The sequence below is a fragment of the Odontomachus brunneus genome, unplaced genomic scaffold (genome assembly GCF_010583005.1).
Source record: "Odontomachus brunneus isolate Ranch 3 - 2012 unplaced genomic scaffold, Obru_v1 Obru_scaffold_005, whole genome shotgun sequence".
Classification (NCBI taxonomy): Eukaryota; Metazoa; Arthropoda; class Insecta; order Hymenoptera; family Formicidae; genus Odontomachus; species Odontomachus brunneus.
The window spans coordinates 4,287,336-4,313,753 of NW_022639455.1; the positions used below are offsets into that span (position 1 = coordinate 4,287,336).

A 26,418-nucleotide genomic window follows, 5' to 3' on the forward strand; every position below is an offset into this window, starting at 1 on the left:
CAGAATCGTAAGCATGGGTTCTCAGTAAGAGAAATCGAAGAAATTGAATTTCGTCGATTACAGCGCCATCTATCATGAATCGAGAAAAATGTTTCAGACAAATTGTATGTGTTTTTAGCCAAAGATTCCGAATATGCAATAAAAAATAGGGGTTCCCATTTAAGATTTCAAACTTGCCCCCCCTCACCGCCCAGGGGGAGGGGTGGGGGGGCTAATTTTAACGTCATTGTACGTCCCCCTCGAAATGACGAAATTTTGATTCTAAACATTTTTTCGTAGTGTGCTTATTTTTCGAGTTATTTGGCTGTCTAAGTTAAAATGGGTCACCCTGTATATATATATATAATATTATTAATTAATATTATTCAAATTGTTCGTACAATATTTGTAATGTGGATACTCGCAATATATGAGTAATACGGGTACTTTGGTGATACGGTCCGAATATCGGAATATTACTTGTATATATTTCAGATAGTACTTGGGTAATCGGGTAATTGATTTCCCGATCCGAATCATCAGACCTAGTATCTTCCTGTTTGAAAAGAATTCAAGATAGGGACAGTAAATGGTACTGTAGATCAGTTATCTATTCAGACATATGTATATAGCGACGATTGTTAAGACACAATATCTTCTCATTTAGAATTTTTATATATCTCCGTATTTATAAAACACATCGAAAAGAAATGTGTCTACATTTTTTATCGATGTCTGGTTAATAATTTATAGCAAAAATACCTGCCAAATTTTCGTATCATATTACATTTCCTGATTATTCAGTTCATTAACGTTCCATGCCGTGTGTACCACTGCGGTGATTGTTCTAAATTTCATTAACTCTCATTAAAAAAAGGAACAAAATTAGTTCAAATCTCGAGACTATAGGTTTTCAGGTTAACACAAGAAATTTTATTTGACTCTACTGTACACTGGTAACACATGCTCAACTTTCCATTCAGGTTGTTTGATATTTTGAAAAAGATACATTATTTAAAATATTTCATATCATCCGTTGATATATAAATTTGTTTTGTTTTACATTGCATCCTGTATGTTTCTTCTTTATTTTGATAAAAAAAACATTTTTCAATCTTAAATTTATTATAAAATATAAATTTTGAACTCATATAATATATAAATATGCCAGCATAAGCCACGCGGTACACGCGGCTTGAAGGAAAAGTCGTGCAAAAACGACTCAGTATGGAACATGTTAGATATTTCTAAATGGCAAATCAGAGTTTTATATATGCTTCATATATCTTACATTAAATATTAATATTTATGAGGTCTTATCAGATGGACAAGTTATGTTGTAGTTGCAGTTACTTTATTAGTGTTATTTTGTCTATATGTTTATATAGATATTGCATTAATGATATTATATTTTATATTTTGTACTGCAACAAAATTTTTACGTATACAAAATCTGATTTTTTTTTAATTGATATATGGGCTATATAGTAGAGACAGTATTTATAAGTAATTATAACAATTAAAAGCGATAGCATCTTTTGAACATTGATATCAATAAGATTATTTTGTTAGTGCAATTTATCAATCAGAAGTCATATATTTAAGTGCGTGATTTTAATTATATGTTGATTATTAATACTTATTTAACAACTTACCGATAAATATAAAATATTTAAAGGAAATATTAGCTGAATAGAGTTGTATGGATAGAGTCTTAAAGAAGACTTCGACTATATATATAGAAAGATCATAGTTAAACAAAGTAAATTATGCTTAATAATCTACAATAATTAAGCACTTTATACTTTGTTTGTGAGTACTATATAGTACTCAAATTCTGAGTTTTTTTTAACAACCTATATAGATTGTTTATTAAGATATAAATAAGTAATCAATCAATAATGTGTGCTTAAAAAATAGACATTCATAGATATTGATAGAAACGGATTGATAAACTATATATTTTTTTGTTTTTTTCTTTTACTATCATAATTTTTCTCATTAAAAACAAGAAACATAAGGTTAAAATGGAAATATACATTGACACATTCATATAGTCACACATATAATAAAATCTTGCTATTATGAAGTATATTATATAGTAATACAGCATATTACAAAATATTTCTGTTATAGCTAAAAATGTTAGCACTTAAAAATGTGATAGTTATAATAATATTGTACAGATTATATCTTGAATAATTACATTAACTATGTCTACATTAAGAGTTATGTAATAATAATAAATATTTTGCTAAAGTTTCTATTATTTCTGCAATAAATTATTTTTGCATAGACTGTCTGATACATCGCATATGAGATATTCTGTACATAAAATTATAAATAATATACTTCATAATATGTGTGTATATAAAATTATAAGGAACTTTGCATCTCATAACAATTTATTTTATATGCACTAATGATTCTGTATAGAATTCAAGTATTAATACCCAATAACCAATATAAATTCCATAGATATTAAGAACAAGGTTTGAATAGTCAGATTTATTTTGAGGCCTCTGAGTTTATTCGCGTTGGTTTTGTTTGATGACGTCAAAAGAGAAATTACATGCCCATGATTTTTGCATTATACGTTGAGATAAAAAGATGTATCCATAAAACGGCGTGTAATCGATTCAGAAAATTTGTAAAATATTCCAAACGCTTTCCTTTTGCTGTTAAAATCAACATAGCTATAAAATTAGCGTAACACACAACTGAAGTTTTAATCAAACTTTTCTCATCATTTTTTGAATTTATATTAATTTTATGGCTATTTATTTGTGACTCTGTGACAGCGAAAAGAGAGTGTTCAGAGCATTTTACAAATTTGCTGAATCGACTATCGTTACATGGATATATCGTTATATGGATATATCTTTTTATTTTAACGTATAATCATGGGCATGCAATTTCTCTGACATCTCGCTTCTGACATCATCAAACAAGGACAGCCTAAACGAGTACCTAGAGACCTTAATTGTTTCTATATAATAGTAATAATTATATTGTAAAACAATTCTTTTAAAAGCTCAAGAAGTATAGCAAGTACAATACAGTGTTGAATACAGATATATACTTATATTATAAAAACACATAATTTTGCAATCATAGTACGCTTAGCCAATGCAATAAATGGACAAACAAAATTCATATTAATTATTGTGCATGTATGCTTCTCATTGTAGAAAAATGTTAAGTAAATTGAAAGTTACCTATTGATCATAATTTATGTTTACAATATTACATCTTACTGATATATAAATAAAAAGTCACAACTATTAAGTAAAATTTTAGTTGGAGAGAGGAAAATTATTTTTTTTAAGCTAGTAGTAATGTAAAAGATGTAAAATTGACTTTATGCTTGCTACCTTGTGCGAATAAAACTTATAAATTCTAGTTTTTTTCACATACACACACATATACACACACACACACACACACATATTTATATATAGTACCAGTGTTCTATAATCACGAATATCAAACTTCAATATGTAGCGGAACTTACTAAATAATAATAGTGATAAGCTGTGATAATATCATATGTAAAATATATTAAAGGCTATGAAATAAAATAAATTCCAATAAAAAGCTTGTCTTTGTTTTTTTTAATTATACGTAAAGGATGCTTAAAATATTAAAATACTATTTTTTTAAAATAACGTTTAAGATTAAAAAATAAAAACGTAGATTATAACTAGGTATTTGATTGTGGGAATGATTCGGAGAAATAATTTTTATTATATTATTTTTTAAGATAATTACTCAAGTATGTATGAGAAATACATGTTACTAATTAAGTTGAATATTGTACTCATTACTGTAATTATATATATAGGTATACAAATACAACAGAACTTAAAATATAGTTCAACATGATTTACTAATTAGAATTTGTATGTTTTGTCCTTGAAGTTGATTTCGTCTGTGCATTAATATTACCTGTTGCCACACATGTGTAAGTGAAATATCGTGGCATGTTATTTTTCTCAAATTTAAGTTGAATATTGTTGGATAAGCGATAAATATGTGCATTCTTTGTATTGTTCAACCTACGCTGAAACATTATCACAATTAAAGCAAAATATAATTAAGAGCAAAGAAAAGCATTAATAAGTAATCTACTTCTTATAAAAAGAGATACAAATGGCAATATATAGACAACTAAATATTTTTTATACATTTAAATATATTAGTCACACATTTGTTTCTTTGCATTAATAAAAAAAAAAAACAATATGTTTACCTGCAATGCTAGCAATTGCTTCTGAAGCGAAGTATTTCACATCTACATCACTGTCGGTGTTGAGTTTATCAAGAATAGGTTTTACTTGAGTTTGAACTGCTGAAGGTTCGAGGAAAGGTCCGATTCGTTGAAGTGTCTTAGCAACATTAAATCTTACATTTGCGACATTGTCAGTAGCCATTGTTAATACAGTAGGAAGCATCACCTTTGTTGTTATCTCTGGGCCACACACTTCAGCTAGAACCTGTCATGTTATGTAGATGTAATATTATGTAGTTATGTAGATTCATATATTACAGTACGTGTGATTGTTATATTAAAGTGTGACGTGATGACGTAGCTTACATTGATACAGAACAAGCATGTCATTCTATGAAGATAATTTTGATCCCTCGACATAGCTAAGACTTTAGGTATCACTGTATTCTGTGCCCATTCGGGCCCGAATTTCTCCACCAGTTTCTTCAGATTTAACGTAGCGGCTTCTCGAATCGCATAAACGTGATCTACCAACCAAGTCATACATAAAGAATTCAGTTTCTCGTCGAAGAACTCCACTCCAAGTTGTCCGGCTAACAACGGCATATATCTGAAATCCGACTCGTTAATATAAGCATGTTATTTATTTTTAATATTTAGTGAAATTTAAGACAATAGAACGAGCATAGTTACTCAATGATAGCTAGTCGTACACGCCACTTAGAATCTTCAGCCAGTTCTACAATGGCTGGTAAAAGGGATTGTGAGAGCTGCTGAATACCAATAACTTCATTAACACATTCTAAGTTGCTAATGATATTGAGTCGCACCTCAGGACATTCATCTCTAAGTTGAGATAGGAACAAAGGTAACAGATGTTCGATCGTACTGTAAAAATATTAGACGTGATTATTAGTTGATTATTGTTGAAAATATTATAGTGTGTGTGCATATAAAATTGAAAATAGATGTGATTATTAGTTGATATAATCTACAATGTTATGTCAAAATCGTGAAAATAATTTTTACTTGTGCTTGCCGAGTATGGGACTCAATCCCATGATTACGCTCGCTAAAGCTGATTTTACATGCTGGTTAGGATCTGCCACAAGTTCTTTAACTATGGGCAATATATTTGTCATTATTATGGACTCTTGATTGAACTGATCGAGATTTTGACAGAAGTCACGGACTTTATCAGCGGCTGCTGCCCGCACCTCTGCTTCGATATCCTTTAGTAATACTTGAAATGCTGGTACAAGATCAGTTTTTGTAATTTCTGGCCCAACAGCTTTTTGGAGCTGCAAGGAATATTTAAATAGTACGTTTAATAATATAAAATTATTTTCAAAGTTATTTTCAAATTTGTAAAACAAAGTTTTTTTTTCAAATTATTTCTGTATTGTAAATAAAAATAATATGTACATCTGTAAACTTATCTGCCACCATATAACGAACGCGCCATGATTGATCGCTAGCACACTGTCGAAGTGTAGGCATAACTAGCTGTTCGACGTCTTCTTGTTGCAATAATGCTGCAATACTGACGCAGGCTTCAACGGCCAAGAGACGAACCGAATCCTATGAAATTATTTGACATAAAATTTTAATATAGTTAAACATCTCTGAATACTTAATAATTTAATGTACTTACTTGCTCGTCTTGTGCGAGTATAACAAACATAGGTATTAAGTCAGACTTGAGATATTCAATTTCCACAACTTTTGCAAATTCACCTAGTTTAGAAGCAGCTGATCGTCGTGCCATCGGAGTATCATCTTGGCACAAACTGCGGAAGTGATTTCGCAATTCCGCTGTAATATTTAAATTAAGAGAGATGTGTTAGACCTATCTTATCATATTAAAATTGTTTCATGATAAAAGTGAATAAAACAGAGAAATTTTAAGGAAAGATTAAATCGTTGTACAATTACTTTTGATAGCTGCTGCTACTCGTGGGTAACAAACACTGAACAGGCCACATGCTGATGTCCTTGACGTGAACCAATCTCCTGAAGCTAAGCGTTGTACCAATGGAACAAAATGTTCTTCCAAGTCTACAGGGCTATGTTGACTTGCAATGTTTCTCAAGGATTCCACAGCTTTATCACGTACAACAGTTTCTTCCACAGTAGCCAAAGATTCCAGAGGTGGCTAAATTGGCGATTTATATTTATTTTTAAATAGAATAAAAAAATATTTTTTTTCCTCTACTAGTAATACAAATTTTGGAATTGTATTGAGCATTGTTAAAAATATGTCCATGTTTTTACCAATAGACAGTGTACATATTCTGGTCCACCGACAAGAGGAGTAAATGTACCAAGCTGTTCAGCTAAAGCAAGCAGGACTTCATCCTCATCGTAAATAGTCTCTGTCAGAAATGGTATCAGCTCACTCCGTGTACGTTCAATACCCAGGGCAAGCGCGATCGTCGATAGCTTTTTAATGGAATTGAGACGTAGCTGTAATAAATAAGAATCAAAATAATGACTATCTCCTGAGAATGTACCAACGGTAATAGAAGTAACATTGTAAACTATTCTTTTTTATATTTTAAACACCTAAAATTTTGTCTTCAATTGAAATTTTCTTTTCACTACGCAATTTTAACACAACTATCATATCACTTGATATATATTTGTGTCATTTATCTCTCTCTCTCTCTCTCTCTTTGGTAGGCCTTAACTCAATAGCCCTTTCATCACAACTTGGTAATAGGAGTTGAATAGGTATGAGAGTTATAAGTTTAGGTTCGTTTTTTGGAGGAATTCAAGAAGATATTTAGTAAAAGTGAGATTTTTTGAAAACTTATGTCATCGATGTATACTTATCATCGATATCGTTGTGTTTAGCGTAAAAACGCGAGAAATGTTCCAGACTTTTCTTTGAGTATCGCCATCTCGACACTTTCATCAGTTGAATAGCATTGAGAAAAAAAATTTCGAAGAAAACGGTAAAACAAAATCGGTAAAACAAAGTTCGCATCGTAATCGTCGCGAGAATTACCTGGACGTCCTCATTTTTTAGCTCGTCGATCAGAACCGCGATCGGATAGAGACTATCGTCCGTAGTAGAGTCACTTGCTGCCATTTTGCTGCCGGATACACTCACACTGATAATTCGTTCTACGTCGAATGTAGGGAAGGATTTTACGCGTATGATGTCGACGTCGACAGTTGTATCTCTGAAAATTTAAAAGCGACGTCGTTACTGGATCGTCTTCGTAATTACAGCATAATTGCGCTGAATACTGTCAATTTAGAAACTCGATTGAAATCCACCTCGCGACTCCATGCGACTCCGTGAATCATTGACAAATGCAGTGACACGATCTACCGTTAGATGGCCTTACGAGAGGAGTCGCTACGCTTTATGGCTCCTGCACAGGACGCGGTAATGCTTGCCGCACGGCGGAAGTCCGTGCGACAGCCAATCAATATGTTGTTTTTCCGTAAGAGCTAGAAGGTTATTACGGAAAGCAGTATGATTGGCTGTCGCGCGAACTTCCGCCGCGCGGCAAGCATTACCGCGTCCTGTGTGCAGGAGCCATTAGTCTCGATCCACAATAGATGTAGTAAGCTTTAAGCCTAAGAAATTGACCAATCACAGTCAAATTTGAGGAGAATAATCGATTGTGATTGGATTCAATGACGGGATTCAGTCCCGTGGCTCGGGACTTAAGCGAGGAGCACACACTCTTGTCAATTGACCAATTAGAGTTCTCATTTCTATTGCTATGATGAAAATGAAGGACTCTGATTGGTCTATTTTCTCATGCGTTGTGCATTATGTCTTTATGGAATAGTATGTGCTCCCTCAATGGCCTGGTTTACATCGTGCACTTGATAGGGTGTATATCAGTTGGACACGGGGCAATTGGACACAGTCCAATCACAAGTCGCTGTTCCAAGGGACCCTACAAATGTCTCTAATCATACGGTGCTGTGATTGGCTGTGTCCAAATGCACCGTGTCCAAGTGCACCGCTCCCCACTTGATACGCGTACTAAGGCTGCGTTCCGAAATTCACTGCCAATACTGAAATTCTATAATATACGTAACATAAACTATAGATTTTCAGTACTGGCAGTGTATTTCGGAACGCAGCCTAAATAGTAACTTTCTATTAATAATTAGATAATCTTAATATCGACAATGCATATCAACAGCGACGCATTCTATCAATATAATACGTTTTGTTGATGTTGAGTATTATACCAGCTTAATATATTGTTGTTTATATATATCATCCTTATTAAGATTATCTAATAGAAAGTTACTATTTAGTACGCGTATCAAGTGCACGATGTAAACAGAATGCTTGATCTATATATATACGTCATTGTGCTCCCCGTTTTAAGCCTTATGCATAATGCCAGACAACAGACGGAAGCGTCCCGATTGATCACGGTACGATTGGACACAACCAACCGGTGCAAAGAATTATCTAGTGAATTACCAGGTCAAACCAATCATTGGGTGCTTTCCAATTGCTTAACACATCTTGACACACATGTACACAAAACCAGAGTTTATTGGTCACATATTATCTAAAATATCTTGTAAGATAATATGTAACCAATAAACTAGTTTTGTGTAACATTACTAATTAGTAATTAGTTTTACTAATTAGTAATACTGAGTGAATACGTACCAGATCTATTTTCCTTTAATAAATTATTTTCCATTTTCCATTGGTAGTTTCGTAATTTTGCTGAAAAGAAAATCAGAATAATTAATTGTGATTGCATTTCATAAAGTAGAGTTCGCCCTTCGTTATTAAGTAAAATTCGATATCGTGCTGCATCTGCGTGAAGCGATCTAACGTGATTATATAAACTACTTGCAAAATTAATTTCATGATTGTCGGAAAATTTTCAGGTTTCAATTTTTCATTTTAGTTAGAGTTTGCTAACGCGAGATACAATAGAAACAATGTTAGTGAGTGTTGATCCCTCGCGAAAAAAGCGATGTACACAAGTCAGATATGTGAGCAGTTGTTTGTTTATTTACACGGCGCGCGATAAGTTCCATCGAACGAAGACAGACTTCTCACGCGGTAACAATTCTTTTTTCGCGTAAATTTTGAATAGAATCTTTATCTCTATCGTCACAATTTTCATAATTTTTATTTGTTTATTCATGCTCGCTTTCGCGATTATTAATTTAATAGGTTTGCGAATTTCACCGGATCGTATTTGCGGAAGAGTCGCGAACGAACTTTATAGAAATTGCGGAGTTGTTATCCGCAAAAGCATTGTGAAATTGTCTTCGCAAAAGTATTGCGGAGCTGTATTGTCGCCTACTACGCTGCTCCATTGAAACGTTACATTAGAGATATTCCGTCATACGTGAGAATCTCGCGCGATTACTTCGCTACGGAACGCGCGGAACGTCGAAAGATATCGCGCGGAACGTCGAAAGATATCGGCCTTCGATTCGCGTCGCGTGTGTTTCAAAGCGATACACTACAACTCGATTGGACCGTTGCTGAATTATCGTACATATTCGTCGTTTATCCGAAAAACCGACATTTTCTCGAAAACGTAGTTTGCGATATTTCATATGCGATTTGCAACTTGAAACTCGTAGTGTATCCCCAAAGAGAGACGGGATTCATCGCGAAACTTCCGTTATATTACCGCGGTCGGGAGTGTATTATAGGCAACGTGGGGTGCGAGGACCATTGTAGCGCCAGATGCAGCGACGGGATGGCTGGTGGACCCTGGACACCGTAGGACGACACGCAATGGTGAGCGCTCAATTTAGACGCTCATATAGTAGACACAAAGCGTCACTTTACGTAGATTGCATGTATGCAGACGTAAATCGCATTGGGTCCGACGGGAAGTAAAGTAAGAATTGGAATTTGCAATTCGCCGGAGTTACGTAAGAATTATCCAACCAGAGAATTTAGCTCTGAGTTTTTCGCAATAGTTCAACGAGTCAAGTATTTCCATTTCTTTAAGAGTACTGACTAACTCAATCCTTAGAAAAATGTGCAAAAGACTGATAAAAAATAAAAGAACTGTTTCTTAATTTATTTCAAGCATTTATAAGGCTTGAATTTTTTGTTTGGTTTAAAAAGATGTGATTGGAGAGAATATCCATTGATAAAAACTTATAATTTTTCTAATTGGATTATTCTTGCATAATAATGGCCAATTAAAATTTCGACTCGGCAAACTTGCTTCTCGTTTGACTATTTCTTGATGATAAAACTGATATATTTCAACATATCATATTTATATGCTCTTCGTATGTTCTATATATGCTTGTTTTATGCTCTATACAGGGTGTCTCACATTCTCCTCCGGACATTTTGTGGGAACGTAGAACAGGTTGCGGTGAACATAAAAGTCCTATACCGTTTTGCGATATTCGCAATAATTATCGAGATATTAATTGTAGAAAATTTGTGAATGATCATGCAGAATATGGTAAATAAATTATAGTAGCGACGACTGCCGTCGTGTATTTATACTTTAGGTCAAATTGAACAAAAAAGTCCTCTTCAACCATTTTCCAAATAATCACATAGATTTTTAATTATTAATTAAAGAAGATTATTGCACGATTTTGCGTGATAATGCACTCATCTTCTTCTGGTCGGACACGAACTCGAGACTTTAGATAACCTCCAGGTTTCTATAGTCTATCACCTTGGCTACTGCACTATTTCTTCAGCTTGTATTGTGTTTTTTATTATTTTTATTTTATTTATTGTATTTTTTATTATCCCCATATAGAGCCGAAGCAGTAATTATAATTATCTTATAATATTATTTAGTATAATTACAAAAATAAACTATTTAGTTCAAATATTTCATATAATAAAATAGAAGTCAGAGATATATGCATAAAATATTTATGTAAAATATGCTTACTTAGGTGTTGATATTACAAACGCTTTGGAGCACTAACTAAAAGGTGAATATTGGTCTTTACGATTTTTTAAAGAATTTGAAGCGTGTAGTGAGTACTACCTAGGGTTAATTTTATAAATAATATTTTAATTTATAAAATTAAATAAGTTTAATTTAGTTATATTTATTTTCGTAATAAAAAACATTCTATATATGAAGAAAATTTATATATATGCAATTAAGTGATTATTAATAAACTATGTTCCTATTGTGTAATATTTTCAGGATACACAAAAAGTGAAATAATTACACATAAGTTTGCTGAAATATTGGAGATTATATTAACTTTATGACAATATTATAATGCAAGGTTATCAATTTCCGTACGTGCATAAGACGAATAATTTCCCGCGTTAGCATTTTTATTCGACGACAATCCGTGCTGATGCACGGAATTCCTCGGGTAATAATTTTCGCGTAACGATAGTCTTATCACTGAGTAAGCGGGATACTGACTGTATTTAGCGTGGGACACAATGCTTATCACAATATCTCGAGCCGTTTATAAGTACTTAAATGTTTTTACTTTTCCTCACCGCTATACATTTCGCGCGGAGAGTTTGTTGCGCTCGTTTCGTATACCAGCACTAGTCATCGGACAATATGTCTCTCCACAACTTCAACGAACTCAAAGTCTTTGACGACGCGGTGGACAACATGGACATTATCAGGACCATAATCGCTATGGAAAACCAAGAGGATTCTTTCTATATCGTGGACATTGGTGATATTATTAAGAAACATTGCGAATGGATTACCAAGATGCCAAAGGTTGTCCCGCATTACGGTATGTTCGCTATGCCAGTTATACTTTCCGCATCTTCGAGAATTTCCTCTCGGTTTCGAAGCTCGAATTGGAACACATATAAATCGACGTTTCTCCGAATTTTCAGCGGTTAAGTGCAATCCTGATCCGACAGTTGTCAAGGTGTTGGCCGCTTTGAACGCTGGCTTTGATTGCGCGTCTGAGGTAAATTATTTTTATTGTAATCTTACTTTCCGTCGATGTCTCGCAATTATGTATTTTGGCACATCTTTCTAATTATAAAATATCGTATTTTCGATTTGACAAATCTCCTATTATTTCGCGAATTGCATGATTTTCTTCTTTTCATAAGAGTAAAGAGCGGCATAAGTTCAACGTATACGTAATATGTCATAACAGCAAGAGATTAGGCAAGTGATGCAGTACGGCGTGCAGAGTGATCGTATCATATTCGCGAATCCGACTAAGTGCCCGTCTCATATTAAATTCGCCAAAAAGAAGAACGTCAGTCAGATGACGGTGGACGGCGAACTGGAGCTTCTGAAGATCAAGGACTTTTATCCCGAGGCCAAGTGAGTGCGCCAAATCATGTCGTCCGTAATTTTCCTTATCAATTCATGATTGTTTTTTATCAGTTTTACTTATGAAGATCCTGCATTCCGTTTCCTATCTCTTTGTACTTTATACTCTACTTTATGACGCCAGCCATGTAATATCTCCCGTAATAATCTCGCAACAGAATCGTGATACGCATACGATGCGACTCGAAGAATTCGCCGGTCCCTCTGGGATCGAAATTCGGCTGCGAACCGGATGAGGAAGCCGTGCGATTGATACAACTGACGAAGGATCTCGGTTTGACGTTGCACGGGTTCAGCTTCCACGTCGGCAGCCCATGCGGCGAGCTAAACGCATTCAGCAAAGGCATCGAAATGTGCAAACAATTGATCACGATCGCTAGAGTGATAGGCTGTAAAGACGTGCAGCTAATTGACATTGGCGGCGGTTTTCCAGGCGCGAGTGGAACAGATATCGATAAGGTACATAGAGAAAAATGCGAGAAAAATCTCGCGTGCAAGAGACTCATACGTTTTTCAATTGGTCGCGTTGTCTCTCGCTGTCGCGAGGAGAAATCGATCAATTATCATAATCTTTTTTTCAGCTCGCCAACATCGTGAACGAAGCTATCGAAGACCTCGATCCCAGCATACATGTCATCAGCGAGCCGGGACAATATTATGTTACCTCGGCGTTTACTTTGGCTTCGTATTTGCACTCTAAGAAAGTCGTTCGTAGAGGCGGCAAAATAATGAGAATGTACTATGTAAACTGTGGAGTATACAATTCGTTCATAGAGGAGATGTTAGGCTTGAAAGCTAGATATCCGCAGTTTGCCTTTGAGGTAATCCACGTTTTCTTTACGAATGTCTTACGTATTCCCGCGCGGTATCTCTCATTAATGTAAGAGTAATTACTGATTTTTATTGTTGTAGCCGGCTAATCATGAGAAATTTACTTCGACTCTATGGGGACCGACTTGCGACTCATACGATGTCATTCTTAAAGATGTGTTGATGCCGGAACTTCGCATCGGCGATTGGTTGGTCTGGGAAGATATGGGTGCTTATACTTTATCCATATCTACTACGTTCAATGGATTCGCTATTCCAATAGTCATACCGATTATCAGGAAAAGTCAATGGTTAGTGTCAATTGACTGTTATCACTTTCAAGTGCCAGTTTGCAAACGCCATTCTGTGAATATTATCTCGTGCTTGTGTGTAGTAACATGATTGTGTGTTACTCGTGATCACTGTAGTATTATGATATGTGATATTATAGGTGAAATATTTTTAAAGTTTAAACTATTTTCCTTCAGAGGCGATCTCACGTGATAGTCGTACTCAATTCAGCCTGATTTTGTCTTAACGTTTAATAAGATGTATAATATTTTCAGGAAAAAATTAACGTCAGAAGTCAGATCGATGCACATATCCACGGACATTATAGAATGGTCCAACTCGGTCGAGAGGGAAGACTATATCGAGAGCCGCTGACATATATTAAATCGATTACCGTAGGATTAGGATAAAATATAAAATTTTGACGATTAGATCAACCAATATTTTATTTATATACTAATATTTTTAACTAATATTTTATTTCTCTCGAAATCTATTTAATCTCTCTTAATATCGCATTCATATGTATATCGTGATAATTACGGATATCGCGATTTTTAGCATAGATTGCTCAAGAGACGCGGTAGCATCTCAACGCCTCAAGATAATTTTATTTTATCTTTATAAGATTTTTTTAGAAGATAAGTAACACACGGCGACGTGTATCTATGAAATGAATTTCTTAATAAGAAAATGTGTGCCGAAGACTTTTGTCTTCTTACATGAATGAGTGATGTGTATCTTACATGTATAATGATATATATATATATAATACACATATATGTAAATATGTATATATGTACACAGGGTATTTCGTAACATTCGTAAGAACGTAGAATTGAGATAAACATGAAAATCCTATATAGAAATAAAAAGAATATTCGTGAATGATCATACACACGCGCGATATGATAGGTGAGCTCTACTAGTATTGTTGTATGCTTGTACATTAGGACAAACTGAACAAAAATGTCTTTCGCAAATAATTACGTAGATTTTTAGTTATTAATAAAAGAAAATTGTTACATAATTAAGCGCGATAATGCATAAATCTTCTTTAATTAATATCTAAAAATCTATGTAATCGTTTGCAAAATGATAGAGGACTTTTTTATTCAGTTTGATCTATTATATAAGTATACAGTGACAGACGGTGCCACTATAGTTTATTTACTATATTGCGCGTGATTATTCACTAATCTTCTTTAATTAATATTTTGAGATTGTTGCGAATATTGCAAAACGGTATGAGACTTTTATGTTCATCTCAATCCGTTCTACGTTCTCACGAACATTGTGGAGACAAATCTGGAATATGTATACGTATATGATATGTATATACGTATGTATATGTATATATTTATATATTTATATGCATGTGAGGATAAGAAATATAAAATGTTTATAAGATTTAAATTATTTTTCACGCACAAAATTACCAAAAATAGTGATTATTAGTAAATATAGTATTTTATGAAAATAAAAAGACATAAAAATATGATGTGTTCTATTTTTTGTCCAACCGAATAATTATTCATATATTGTTATAATATACAACCGTCAACATCTTTTCTTTAATCTAATATTTTTATTATTATATAAACAAATTAAAACGTCAACTTGATTACGTGAGTTTGATAAATTACAAACTGATTCATTTATAAAAAATAGTAACGTATGACATAACAAAAAGTTAAAAGTTTTTTGTTAATTATGAATAATATTTCGATTGTCACGTGTAATTAAGTTAAAATGTTAACTAATTAAATTCTCATTTTAACTTTATTACACTAGTTTGATAAATTAAGAATTATTTTATAATAATTATAGCGCGTGATATAATGAAGTGCTTTATTAATTACTGGCAGGAGGAAATCCCAGTTTAGTCATCGTATCTTGTTCATCTCACGCGACGGACAGCTATAAATCACTGATGACAAATGATTTGATGAAAAGATAATATCTTAACAGATATCATTAAAGTGCGGAGAACAAGTATATCTTAATTTATATAACACACATACATACATGTGTAACGTAAATATTAGACATGTGTTTTATTTTATAAATTGCACCATTTTATTGTAATCAGAAAATAATAGATTCTTTTTATTTTAAATGTTATTTGACACACATATTTTATATATATTTATATTATATATATTTATATTATATATATTATATATATTTTATATATGTAATTTATATATGTAATTTATATATGTAATTTTATATTATTTTATATTATTTTATATATGTAATTTAACACATACACGCACGCGCTTACACACATATACACACATATATATATATATATATATATATATATATATATATATATAAGAAGTAAATTATTTTTACTTTTCTGCTTGACAAAAATATTACATAATAGTGATCTTCTGGAGAAAAAAGAACTAAATTGCGTTGATTCAAATATCAGTATTTTAACAAAGAATATTACTTAATTTGAATCATCAACGGAGTTCATTATTGCGTGTCTTCGCATTCCTTTATTTAGTTTTTCTATTCAGTTTTCAAATCTGGATTTACGTTTTTCCATCTAAAATGAAGTAACGAATTAAATTGACACTTTTCCGAAAAGAATTACCTTGCTTTTGTAAACTAATACTCACTCATTCGCAGTTTGGCATTCACCTGGCTTAAGTCCTTCTCTCTTTTGCGCGATATACAATTCATTTCCGTTGATAATGTCTTCTCGGGGCGGCTCGAATGATAATGAATCCCGTACCTTTTTTTCAACAAGACAAATATATATTAAGAGATAGAGAAAAATCAAGGTTATCATTTACACCGCTTGTTTCGAGCATGTTATCTGCCCCTAATAATTTTCACACTTGCCGTTTCTACAGCCTGAAAAACTCGTATGAAGTTCCTGCCAGCTAGTTTCTCCAAGTCCTCTTTGGTCCATGTTGGTTCACCTTCTTTGCTCTCATACAAACGATCAAACAGATCAGGATACTTTGATACATCTTCTAAGCCCTCCGGTACTCTGATCGAAAATTCAATCGAATTATACTTTTGTCCGTAAAGTTCTTTTTTTATTGGCTGCGATAAATGCGTTATTAATGTCGACGTAATTACTTACGAATGTACACCGTCGTAATCTGCGCCAATACCAACGTGGTCCACTCCGATAAGATTTCGGATATAATTTATATGATCTAAAAATTCCGATACCTAATCAGAATGAGATTGACATTTCATAGGAGATAAATATCATATTGCTCGGGCAAAATCGATCGGTCGTTGGAATAATAAAAGCTTTCAGATGTGCAACTCATCGAAAAATGAAGAGTGCCATTATGTTTACGTAAAGAAAAAATTTCTACTCGTACATCACATTGTTGCGTATATGTCCCTCACATTAATTTTTCTTCTTTTTCTAATTATTTTTAATATGCAAGTACGATACAATACCTGCGACATCCTGTAATGTAGCATTTCTTGAAGAATTGCAGTTTACGAAACCGCTATAGAAATTCACCATAACAATACCCTTGTTTTCTTTCTAAAAGGAAGGATATTCATTAAATCGACAATCTTCTTTCTAGAAGAATTTTTTTACTCACGACTGAATGCAGAACGTCGTCGGGAACATTTCTGTAGTTGGCGCAAACACCAAAAGCAGACGAATGCGAAAATATGATGGGAGCCTTTGTGATCGCGAGCACATCTCTCATAACGTGATGCGACACGTGCGCCAAGTCGACCATCATTCCGATTCGATTCATTTCGTGAATAATTTTCTGAAAAGTGAACAGTTCATAATGTTCATAAATTCAACTTCGCACTAGACACTTGTATGTATAAATTGAATTTCGCATTAGATATCCGGGAACATTTATTATAGACTTTAATTGTCATTTTAAGGCCTATATTAATAGTTACTTGAAACTTACCGCAGATGAGATATTCAGATTTGAATTTAGAGTTAGATGTGAATTTTTTAGTTGAATTACGGTTATTCTACACATATAATGTCCCATGTGGGATAAGTTTCAATTAATGACTATTAATACAGGTTATTAATACATTACTATTAGTAACTATTAGTGACTATTAGTAACTATTAGTACAAATTATTAATACATTAATAAATGTTTATAAAGTTCAGCGTCACCGTCAGATAATTGAAGTCGATTGGAATTTTTGTTTTTATGAAAACTGCATCGGGGATTATTTTATGTGATATGCTATGTGATCGATGAAATTGATAAAAAAAGAAATATCGTACAGTTTTCAAAAGCTATTTTTGGAACTTATTATTTAAATGATACAAGAGGAATGCGCATATTTTTAGCTATTTTGATTTAATCGATTTATTGACGTCCTCACTTAATCGGATCTCAATATATTTGCTCGAACCCATCATGTTGTATTTTCCGGTTAATGACGCCATATTCGGTATCAATAATTCGCTATCACAACAGATATAAATCATTGAGTCACGCCAAATAATTTGGGAACTCCGAATAATTTGGGATTTTCCATCATACGAAAATACGAAATAAAATACGCAGTACGTCGCGTATTTATAAACAATAACAATCATCGTGATCCTTCTCACGTACTTGCCCAAATTCCGTCAGATTGTACACAGATCCGTCATTTACGGACGACGAGTCAGCCCTGTGAAGAAGAAAAGATGGGATTTATCATATACATCCATTACGGTATTTCGTAAGGCGATGGTGCGTGATTCGTGTGTTTTGTCGCGCGAAAAAGATAAAAATTAAGAAAGTTTAAGATTGTGTGTGTATATGACGTTACTGGGATTTTTCATGCAATCTTGATATCGTATTTGCATGTTTCTCTCTTTCTCTCTCTCTATCTATCTCCCTTTCCTACCTTCTTTCCTCTCTTTCTCCTTCCCTTTCCGCCTAATATCTCATAAAAAAACTATAGTTAATTTTCCTTCGGTTGAATTAAAGTACTTAAACGTCTGATATACTACATTTAATCTTATGAATTGCGTCTGATACTACATTTTAATTGCATCTTATGAACGTATAAATATTAAATATTTTTCCAAGAAATATTCCTTAAAAGGATCAATAATTTCTTTTCTGTTGAAGAGAGCCCTATGTGATAATAAACACATTTACTGATCTATCTATCTATCTCTCTTTTTTCTATCTCTCTTCTATTTTTGAAAAGAGAGAAAGAGAAACGAAGCAGGAGGTGCGATTAAGAGATTTAATTCCCTTTAAAGAACCTAATCGCGATGAACGAGCGGCAAAATTTCATTACACTTGCTACATGAATGGCCATATCTGATGCAACGTACCATGGCGTGTTGCATGTGTGAGTCAAGGTAATGTAGCGTACTCCGAGCTCGTAGTAAAGCCGAAGGACCGCTAGACTTGACTCTAAGGAGTGACCGCCTTCGACGCCTATCATAGACGCGATTTTGCCGCTTCTCCACGTAGTCTCGATGTCCGCCGCTGCACTGATCAATCGTAGATTGGTCGGGTATCGCTGAATCAGTCGTTTTATCACGTCGATCTGCCGTAAAGTTCTTTGCACAGAATCCTTGTACTGCGATTCACAGCCGGCATACGCTACCCAGAACTGAGAGATCACGAACGCAATGCTCGTTATCACGAAAGACAATATCATCATCATCATCATTACGGCACAAGTTCGCTGTAATGATGTGAAATTAATTTTGTGATAATTTTGTGATTTTTTAGAGACTCGTACGAAAGATGAAGATAATGATCTTTTAACGACAAGCACGGCTAAAAATAAAAAGGAGAATAAAAAGGAGAATAAACACACAAAGGAAGATCGAGAAAAAATAGATAGATAAAGATAAAGACAGATATATAGAGATAGAATAGATAGGTAGATAGATAGAAATAAAAATAGTGAGAGAGAGAGAGGGGGAGAGAGAAGGAGGAGGGAGAGATGTGACGAAATCGTTATCGGGGAATTTCCTGGAATACAGAAGGAAGAACGTTGTTGAAAGAAGGCGAAGGCGGTATTGAAAAAGTACGAAGCGAGGGATTTCCGGAGAGATAATTAGTCTCATGTGACCGATTATATATATAACGTAGGTCGCCCGTGACACTTACTTGTCCACCCACTTTTCCTGCAATTAAACGGGGCAGATCGGTGAAACACACGGAACAGGCGGTTCTTCCCCATACATCGTCATTGCTCAGATCGTCTTCGAAGTGAAAGGCCGATAAATTATTGCTCAACATTTGATAGAGATTCTCTGGTAGATCGTTGTGACTACAAATATAATGATTAAAAATGAAGAAACTCAACTGACCGATGCTTGCAGATGTGATAAGAACGTGCAGATAAAATCGATTCCGTTAAGCGGTTATACGACTTGTATTCTTACGGGATATTAGTTTTGGATAATATATTACGGCACCATTCATTTTGTAATTTGTAATTTGCCGCTAATTTGCGTGTACGGAATATCATATGCACAGGAAGCGAAAATAACCTTTGATACAATCGATAGACTATAAATTGATTATAATCTCCAATCACGGGGTATTGATCTTTGAATATTATGTAATTTTCAATTATTCGTCTAATCGATTAATGATCGCAGATAATGAAAAACGTAAGAGGATATATTATGTAGAATTAATTACAAGTGTGATTTTTATCTTTACGACTAGTAGCTCAATTAAAAGATACTACTTTGAAATGTAATTTCACTACGTGAAATGTAATGAGAAATCATTTGTAAATTAGTTTTCAACTTTGGAAAATTATTAACAAAAATGATTAATAATTAAGTTTTTCTTATATATAACGATTGGATATTTCTCTCTCTCTCTCTCTCTTTTTCTGTTTACTTCTTCTCATTTTAATTATTGCCGGATAAAAACGAAAATTAAACAAGATTGCATTTTTAACAGTTGTATTAATGTACATTGAAATTATTAAAGAACGATATCTTGAATATTTAACAAATAATAATATAAATAAAATATTTGTATAAAAGTGTCGAAGTCTTTATTTTTATCAAGTTCTTACCGATATACTCTAATTACATGATTGAATTCTCAATTACCCATCGATAAGCGGTGCCGAGTCGAGAGCATCTCGACCTTTAAATGTGTTCACGCTTAGTCCCACGGATAATCCGATCATAAACAGAAGAATTGACAGGCAGACGGCGACGTTAATGTATACCATTTTTCCCGTACAACATACAAAAATGTTGCCTGCAAAAGATGGAATTACTGCAAAATTAGAATCTGTTTAAATGAGGAACGTCGAGTGGTATCTTAAATAATATTTTAAAAATAAACTTCTCTTATATATATTTTATATCCTAAAATCATATTAAAGTTATAAAATATCATATACATCATATTTTCTACATTATATTCCTTTTTTCTTATTTTATACATTTTCTATTCTGGATCGACCTTTTAAAAAAAAGGAAGACTTATATATTTCATTTCTTCTTAAATTATAATTCTTTTAACGCATAATGTATATTCTGCTTTGTATTTTAAATATATTTTCCGGATTATATATTCTGTAATTTTTCTATATTTTTATTAGAGAATATATTTTTTCGGTATTTTTTTCGATTCTGATAAAGTGAGTAATATCGACGATATCTAATTATATACGTCAGACGTCATATGTGGGAAATTCAGGGCTTGTTATCATAAATAGCAGATCTTAAGATCTTTTTCTAATTAGATGTATTTTTAATGAATGTTGTAAATCAAATGAAACGAAATCTTTTCGAAGTTGTAGGCGCGCATAATTCAGCAAACGTAGTGTCTACGTTTGAACGTTTCTGCTCGTTAAGGTAGTCACTTGATGTTCGAATAGCGAACGCTCTTGTTAACTAATATTATCGAATAGATCTTATTTATTGATATCAGAAAAAAGGTACACGATAAGCAAACATGCGGGGAACATATATCTATCTACGGAAATTGTCAATATGGAGAAAATGGAGTGATACAGATACACTTAATTGTAGCAGAGGTATAACTTTATTCACGTTAGATAACCTATATTGCTCTCACAAAACCATATATGTATGTATATATATATATATATATATATATATATATATATATATATATATATCTTTTCTTCTTTCTAATATATACACGTGTATAGAGTGGCCTTAAGCTTGCTTTAAATTCAATAAGGAAAACAAATACGACTTTATATCGGAGAAGTATTTTTTTATTAGACATAGGGCTGATTCATGGTAAGCTACATGATAGTTAAATCATGTGTTTATATCTGCCCAATTTGAAGAAAAAACGAAAACAAATATATGATTTAACTGTCAGTAGCTTATCAAGAATTTGGAATTGGTCCTGAAAGAGAAAGAGAAACAAATGGCACATGTCAAAATTTACATGAAATACATATATATAATTCACAATAATGTATAAAAATTGAATGATAAATCACGTTGCTATCTATATCGACACAAAGACAGCGGAAAAAGTTATTAAACCAAGTTGTAAAAAGATAACACTTGTCATAGTATACATAGTTTACATCTGATAATCTGATAATTGTTTGACTATTCTTAATAGTCGAGCAATAATTCGTGCATAATTTGTGATAAGCACGAGAAAATAACTCAGCTATAGATAGTTGAGAGATCGGCGAAGAAATCGTTCGTTAATTTTTTAAGTGCCATTACAATCAGTGATGTTTTGCTAGTCTTAATATAGTTTTATTGATGATTAGTTGTTAATTTTTTACAACTTCTAATCTGTCACCATTTCCTTTCCCTTTTATTTAAAAAGAAATTAATATAATTACAGAATGTCAACCTAATAATTATTGGATATAATTTAAAATTGTGTTTGGATACTATTTAAAATTGTCGAATTTTTAAATTGATTTTAATTGTTATATACAACAATTTATATACCTAGACCAAATATTCTCTCCAAAAAGTAAAGCCAGAAGTTGGCAGTTTGAGATAGAGATAGAGATAGAGATAGAGATAGAGATAGAGAAAGCTGTTTTGCGGCTTTCTTATTCTATCTTAAAATGTCTAGAGTCGCTATATTTTTGTGCTACAATAGTCAAGTGTTTATAGAAAAATATGTAAAAGGAATAAGGTAAAAAAAAATATATATATGAAAGAAAATATATATAAAAATATAAATAAAAAGTTTTATTAATCTAAGTTTGTCATATTTATTTTCGAGTTCTTAGTTCGCAATATTCCATTTCGTGACTGCTTGACTTTTTTACTTGTTATTTTTATACTAATTAATATTTTTAAGCTTGTAATATAGGAATTAAAAACATAGAGTCTAAATAAGCTGTTAATATTAATGATAGGTCGAAAAAATTATTTGGATTTAAACTGAAATTATTACAAATAGACGAGAAATATGAATATTAGAAAACCGAGAAATTTCAGAAATCTATCAGACTAGAGTGTGGTGAGCAAGTATTAATATGTATTTTGGAAAATTTTAAAATTTAAAAATATGTAAAAAAATAAAAATAGATTAAATTATTAATAGAGAATAAGTTTTATAAAAAAAGATACCATATTACATTATATTAACTAAACTATTATAATATATAAATTCTATATTTTGTACTTGTAAAATCGAATTCCGTCTGACTTATGTCGTAAATGTACGTCACAAATATAACAAAAAACCATTATAGTTTTAATTATTTTATTATTCGTATTTGTCCTTTTACTGTTTACAGCTAAAATGTTAGGTACCTATATAGCGCTTGCTGTCATATAAGCCAAGAGTGAGAAAGCAGTAGACGCAAATCACCTCTCTCTCAGTCGCAAACTTCCAATTTCTGGCTTCATTCGCTACTACAGTAAAAGTATATAAATGGTAAACATATATAAATTGGTCTAGATATATATGTCACTGATTATATATATATATATATATATATATACATATATATGTACATATATATGTATACATTATAATTGCGCATTTGAAGACTCATATATGCATAACATGTACAAAAGACACTTGAAGCAACATCAAGGCAATTCAAATTACCTGTCTCTCAGATGATATCGTGTTGTCCAACTAAAGTGACAAAGTTTAGCACGCTATTTTATAGACGTCTTTTTGATATTCATCTATTATATTTATCAAGATTTATCATATAAATGAAAGTATTTAATCGTACGATGAATTAATCACGTAAGACAATCAAAGTTTTTGCAAACGCATCAAAGTAACTGTTAAGATGTATGATAAGAAGATCGCTGAAAATTTTAAACTTTCCACCTCTACTGCGACCAAATAGAGGCTATCGAGATTATCAAGATATGTATGTATATATATATCACGATATATAGATATCTTCTATATATATATATATATCACGATATATAGATATCTTCTCTATATCGATACAGATGTTGCAACTTAGCAGCTTAACAAGCAAGTATATCGAGTTATTGTTTCCAGAAAAATGGGTGATGGTTTTACACATTCGTTCTTAAACGAAACGCGTAAGAGCGATCGCGCGGTATCACTGGCAATCGGAATAAATAATCAAAATTCGCAAAATCTCACATTAACGCAAATACGTTTGAAAAATCGCCACAGCCATTTTGCTATAATAAATTCTTTTATTGTGCGAATACACGAAACCGATCGATTTCTTCACCTGTGCACTGCGTTTACAACGAAATTTTCAAGGATACTCCAGATTATAATGAGAGCGTTAGATAAAAATCTTGTTTTTTTTTCTTCCGGCTTAAAAGTTGTATATCGTTTGATCGGACACTGCCCGTTTATCGATTAATGCGATAAGTACCAGATTCACCCATGCCGAACGTGATCGAGCATTCCCCCGGCGTTGCTGAGATCAGGCGATGTACTGTTGAACGTGCGAACAAGCTTCGCCTTGAAACGCGTTTAGCATGTATGTTCTAGCATGCATATATGCTGCGCGACGCATTACGCAACAAGTATATAATACATTCGCTTACAATTGGTACCTGCTAAGATTGGTATATCTCCGCTCTCCAATGATGCACTGTCCGCGTGCAGTAACACCTCCCGTTTACTGCCACGGCGACAAATCTATCTTCTCTCCCTTCTTCTCCGCACGCTATTGAACAGCTAGGTTCAAATAACGACTAACGAACGCTGTATGCCCCGATTATTAAGTAATAAACATCGTGACGTGGTGTAATCGTAAAAGAAAAACACGCTTTCGAAATTTATCACGAGCCAGTGATTGCGTAGTGTCGTTCGTTATAGATGATCCGCTGTTGCATTGTTTGATAGTTTTATAAAGCACATTATATATTAATATAAATATATTATAATTATAAACTTAAATATATTATAATTGAAAAATTAAGGTTATCTAGATTATTATAATTGGACCAAATTAAAATTTTGATGTTATGGATATATGAAAGAGAGAGAGAGAGGGAGAGAGAGGAGGAAAGAAGAGAGAGTCGTTATAAATGCTGAAAATAAATGTGGTATGATCTTTTGACCTGTCATTATATTTAATAATGTTGAAATGGTTAACGGAGTGTCTGGCGCCATTTAGCGGTGTAATGAAAAGACTCGTTCATTTATTGGTTTGAATCTTCGCTAGATAGGTTTGAATCTCGGCTTGTATGCGTTCCAAAAATCCACTACGATATTTTCAAGTAATATATTCACTACAAGAAAGATAGTTTTTCTTAATCAGTACAATTTAAGGAGATGTTGAAATCAATGACCAACTCGAATATGACGTAAATTTTGTAGAAAAACGCCAAAAATCTGTTGGTAAAATTTTCAGTTTCAGCGTTCTTTTAATGGCAAGTCGAAAGGTCTTTTATTCGTAAATAGTACGACTCAGTTTATATTTATTTTATTTTTTCGGTAGCATAACTAAGTAGTGAATCAGATAAGCTTTGATTTCTGTTTATCAACGAAAGACAAGAGAATTTTTGATCTAACGAGTTATATTATTGAAAAATAAAAATTTAAGTAAGATAGACTTTAAACTCGATTTAAATCAAATATGTATATAGTACGCATACAAAGTATAAAAAGTAGTAAAGAAATATACAATGTTTTGTAAATTATTAAAAATATCCTATTAAATATACGATACTCTAAAATGTATGTATTATAAATGATGATAAATATCGTCTATTCATACATATATACGATATTATTATCCTTATTTTTTATTCTTCGATCAGTTTAATTAATTAAAATTTAAAAATAATTTTGATGAAGTTACAGCGGCAACGAGTTCAGCATTGTGGAAAACAGAATTTAATGCTTCGATGTGATTACAGAGAATCTCTTGTCGGATTGTAAATGTGAAGCAGCCGATGATAAATATGAAACCTGTATTTTTTATTGTAGCATAATATTTATTGCTTACAAATTTGCATAAATGAGTGCTTGCTGACAATTCGTTATTAGAACATACGTGATTTACGAGATCAATTTTTCAAATTTTCTATCAAATTATAGCTTATCTTTGAAAAGCTGTAGAATAGTTAAACTTTATATTTAATTTGTTGCTGCATAACGCACAAAGATGACGCTAGACGTATTGCTTGGGAGATGCTGCCATCTGATAAACTCAAATATTAATTTTTACCCGTAATTTCTTTTTAATGTTTATTAAGTAATCATTTATAATTTTCTATGCATCTTCAAATAAGAGTACTGATGATTGTGTGTGCAGAATAATACAGAATAAAACATGGAATTTTACGATTATTTCTCTTTCCAATAATGACATACAATTTTTTATATCTAAATATCATATCATATTTTTAAGTGAATCTTTGCGTATATAAGACACAAAATCAGTATAATG

At 32.5% G+C, this 26,418-nt stretch overlaps 3 protein-coding genes across 8 annotated transcripts; 1 reads left to right on the forward strand and 2 right to left on the reverse strand.

The window, feature by feature from the left end:
• Positions 1-3,706: 3,706 nt before the first annotated feature.
• On the reverse strand, positions 3,707-7,577 carry LOC116848093 (serine/threonine-protein phosphatase 2A 65 kDa regulatory subunit A alpha isoform). 3 transcript variants are annotated; one of them, XM_032823865.1, is made up of 11 exons: positions 7,496-7,577; positions 7,221-7,398; positions 6,485-6,676; positions 6,146-6,365; positions 5,865-6,025; positions 5,636-5,791; positions 5,240-5,511; positions 4,904-5,098; positions 4,577-4,820; positions 4,232-4,475; positions 3,707-4,037 (listed from the first exon to the last, which is right to left on the reverse strand). In XM_032823865.1, the coding sequence occupies exons 2-11, from the start codon at positions 7,302-7,304 to the stop codon at positions 4,033-4,035; spliced, it is 1,773 nt and encodes a 590-aa protein (XP_032679756.1). In that variant the 5' UTR covers positions 7,305-7,398; positions 7,496-7,577; the 3' UTR covers positions 3,707-4,032. The 3 variants fall into 3 exon arrangements, with proteins under 3 accessions (XP_032679756.1, XP_032679753.1, XP_032679758.1); XM_032823862.1 differs by having other exon boundaries at positions 7,221-7,538; XM_032823867.1 differs by having other exon boundaries at positions 3,707-4,042; positions 7,221-7,538.
• Positions 7,578-11,460: 3,883 nt separating this feature from the next.
• LOC116850170 (ornithine decarboxylase 2-like) lies at positions 11,461-15,031 on the forward strand. Its single transcript, XM_032828136.1, has 7 exons — positions 11,461-11,926; positions 12,033-12,109; positions 12,305-12,477; positions 12,645-12,945; positions 13,068-13,307; positions 13,399-13,607; positions 13,863-15,031. The coding sequence occupies exons 1-7, from the start codon at positions 11,743-11,745 to the stop codon at positions 13,960-13,962; spliced, it is 1,284 nt and encodes a 427-aa protein (XP_032684027.1). The 5' UTR covers positions 11,461-11,742; the 3' UTR covers positions 13,963-15,031.
• An 884-nt stretch (positions 15,032-15,915) lies between these two features.
• LOC116849043 (dipeptidase 1-like) lies at positions 15,916-24,736 on the reverse strand. Of its 4 annotated transcripts, none has more exons than XM_032825791.1 (11): positions 24,575-24,736; positions 20,651-20,804; positions 19,686-19,848; positions 18,896-19,179; positions 18,180-18,237; positions 17,178-17,354; positions 17,026-17,116; positions 16,694-16,769; positions 16,447-16,597; positions 16,221-16,336; positions 15,916-16,147 (listed from the first exon to the last, which is right to left on the reverse strand). In XM_032825791.1, the coding sequence occupies exons 2-11, from the start codon at positions 20,773-20,775 to the stop codon at positions 16,111-16,113; spliced, it is 1,278 nt and encodes a 425-aa protein (XP_032681682.1). In that variant the 5' UTR covers positions 20,776-20,804; positions 24,575-24,736; the 3' UTR covers positions 15,916-16,110. The 4 variants fall into 4 exon arrangements, with proteins under 4 accessions (XP_032681682.1, XP_032681671.1, XP_032681665.1 ...); XM_032825780.1 differs by having other exon boundaries at positions 24,566-24,727; XM_032825774.1 differs by lacking the exon at positions 24,575-24,736 and adding an exon at positions 24,391-24,535.
• Positions 24,737-26,418: the final 1,682 nt, after the last annotated feature.

Bases quoted from the DNA above. Each gene is read 5' to 3' on its own strand.
- LOC116850170 (XM_032828136.1), top strand. From the start codon at position 11,743: ATGTCTCTCCACAACTTCAACGAACTCAAAGTCTTTGACGACGCGGTG. The intron at 12,110-12,304 runs GTAAATTATTTT...ATGTCATAACAG, and splicing joins GCTTTGATTGCGCGTCTGAG to CAAGAGATTAGGCAAGTGAT. The intron at 13,308-13,398 runs GTAATCCACGTT...TTATTGTTGTAG, and splicing joins ATCCGCAGTTTGCCTTTGAG to CCGGCTAATCATGAGAAATT.
- LOC116849043 (XM_032825774.1), bottom strand. The intron at 17,117-17,177 runs GTGAGTAAAAAA...CCTTCCTTTTAG, and splicing joins ACGACGTTCTGCATTCAGTC to AAAGAAAACAAGGGTATTGT. The intron at 16,598-16,693 runs GTAAGTAATTAC...ATTTTCGATCAG, and splicing joins GATTACGACGGTGTACATTC to AGTACCGGAGGGCTTAGAAG.
- LOC116848093 (XM_032823865.1), bottom strand. From the start codon at position 7,304: ATGGCAGCAAGTGACTCTACTACGGACGATAGTCTCTATCCGATCGCG. The intron at 6,026-6,145 runs GTAATTGTACAA...TAAATATTACAG, and splicing joins AGTAGCAGCAGCTATCAAAA to CGGAATTGCGAAATCACTTC. The intron at 4,821-4,903 runs GTAACTATGCTC...GTCGGATTTCAG, and splicing joins GTACGACTAGCTATCATTGA to ATATATGCCGTTGTTAGCCG.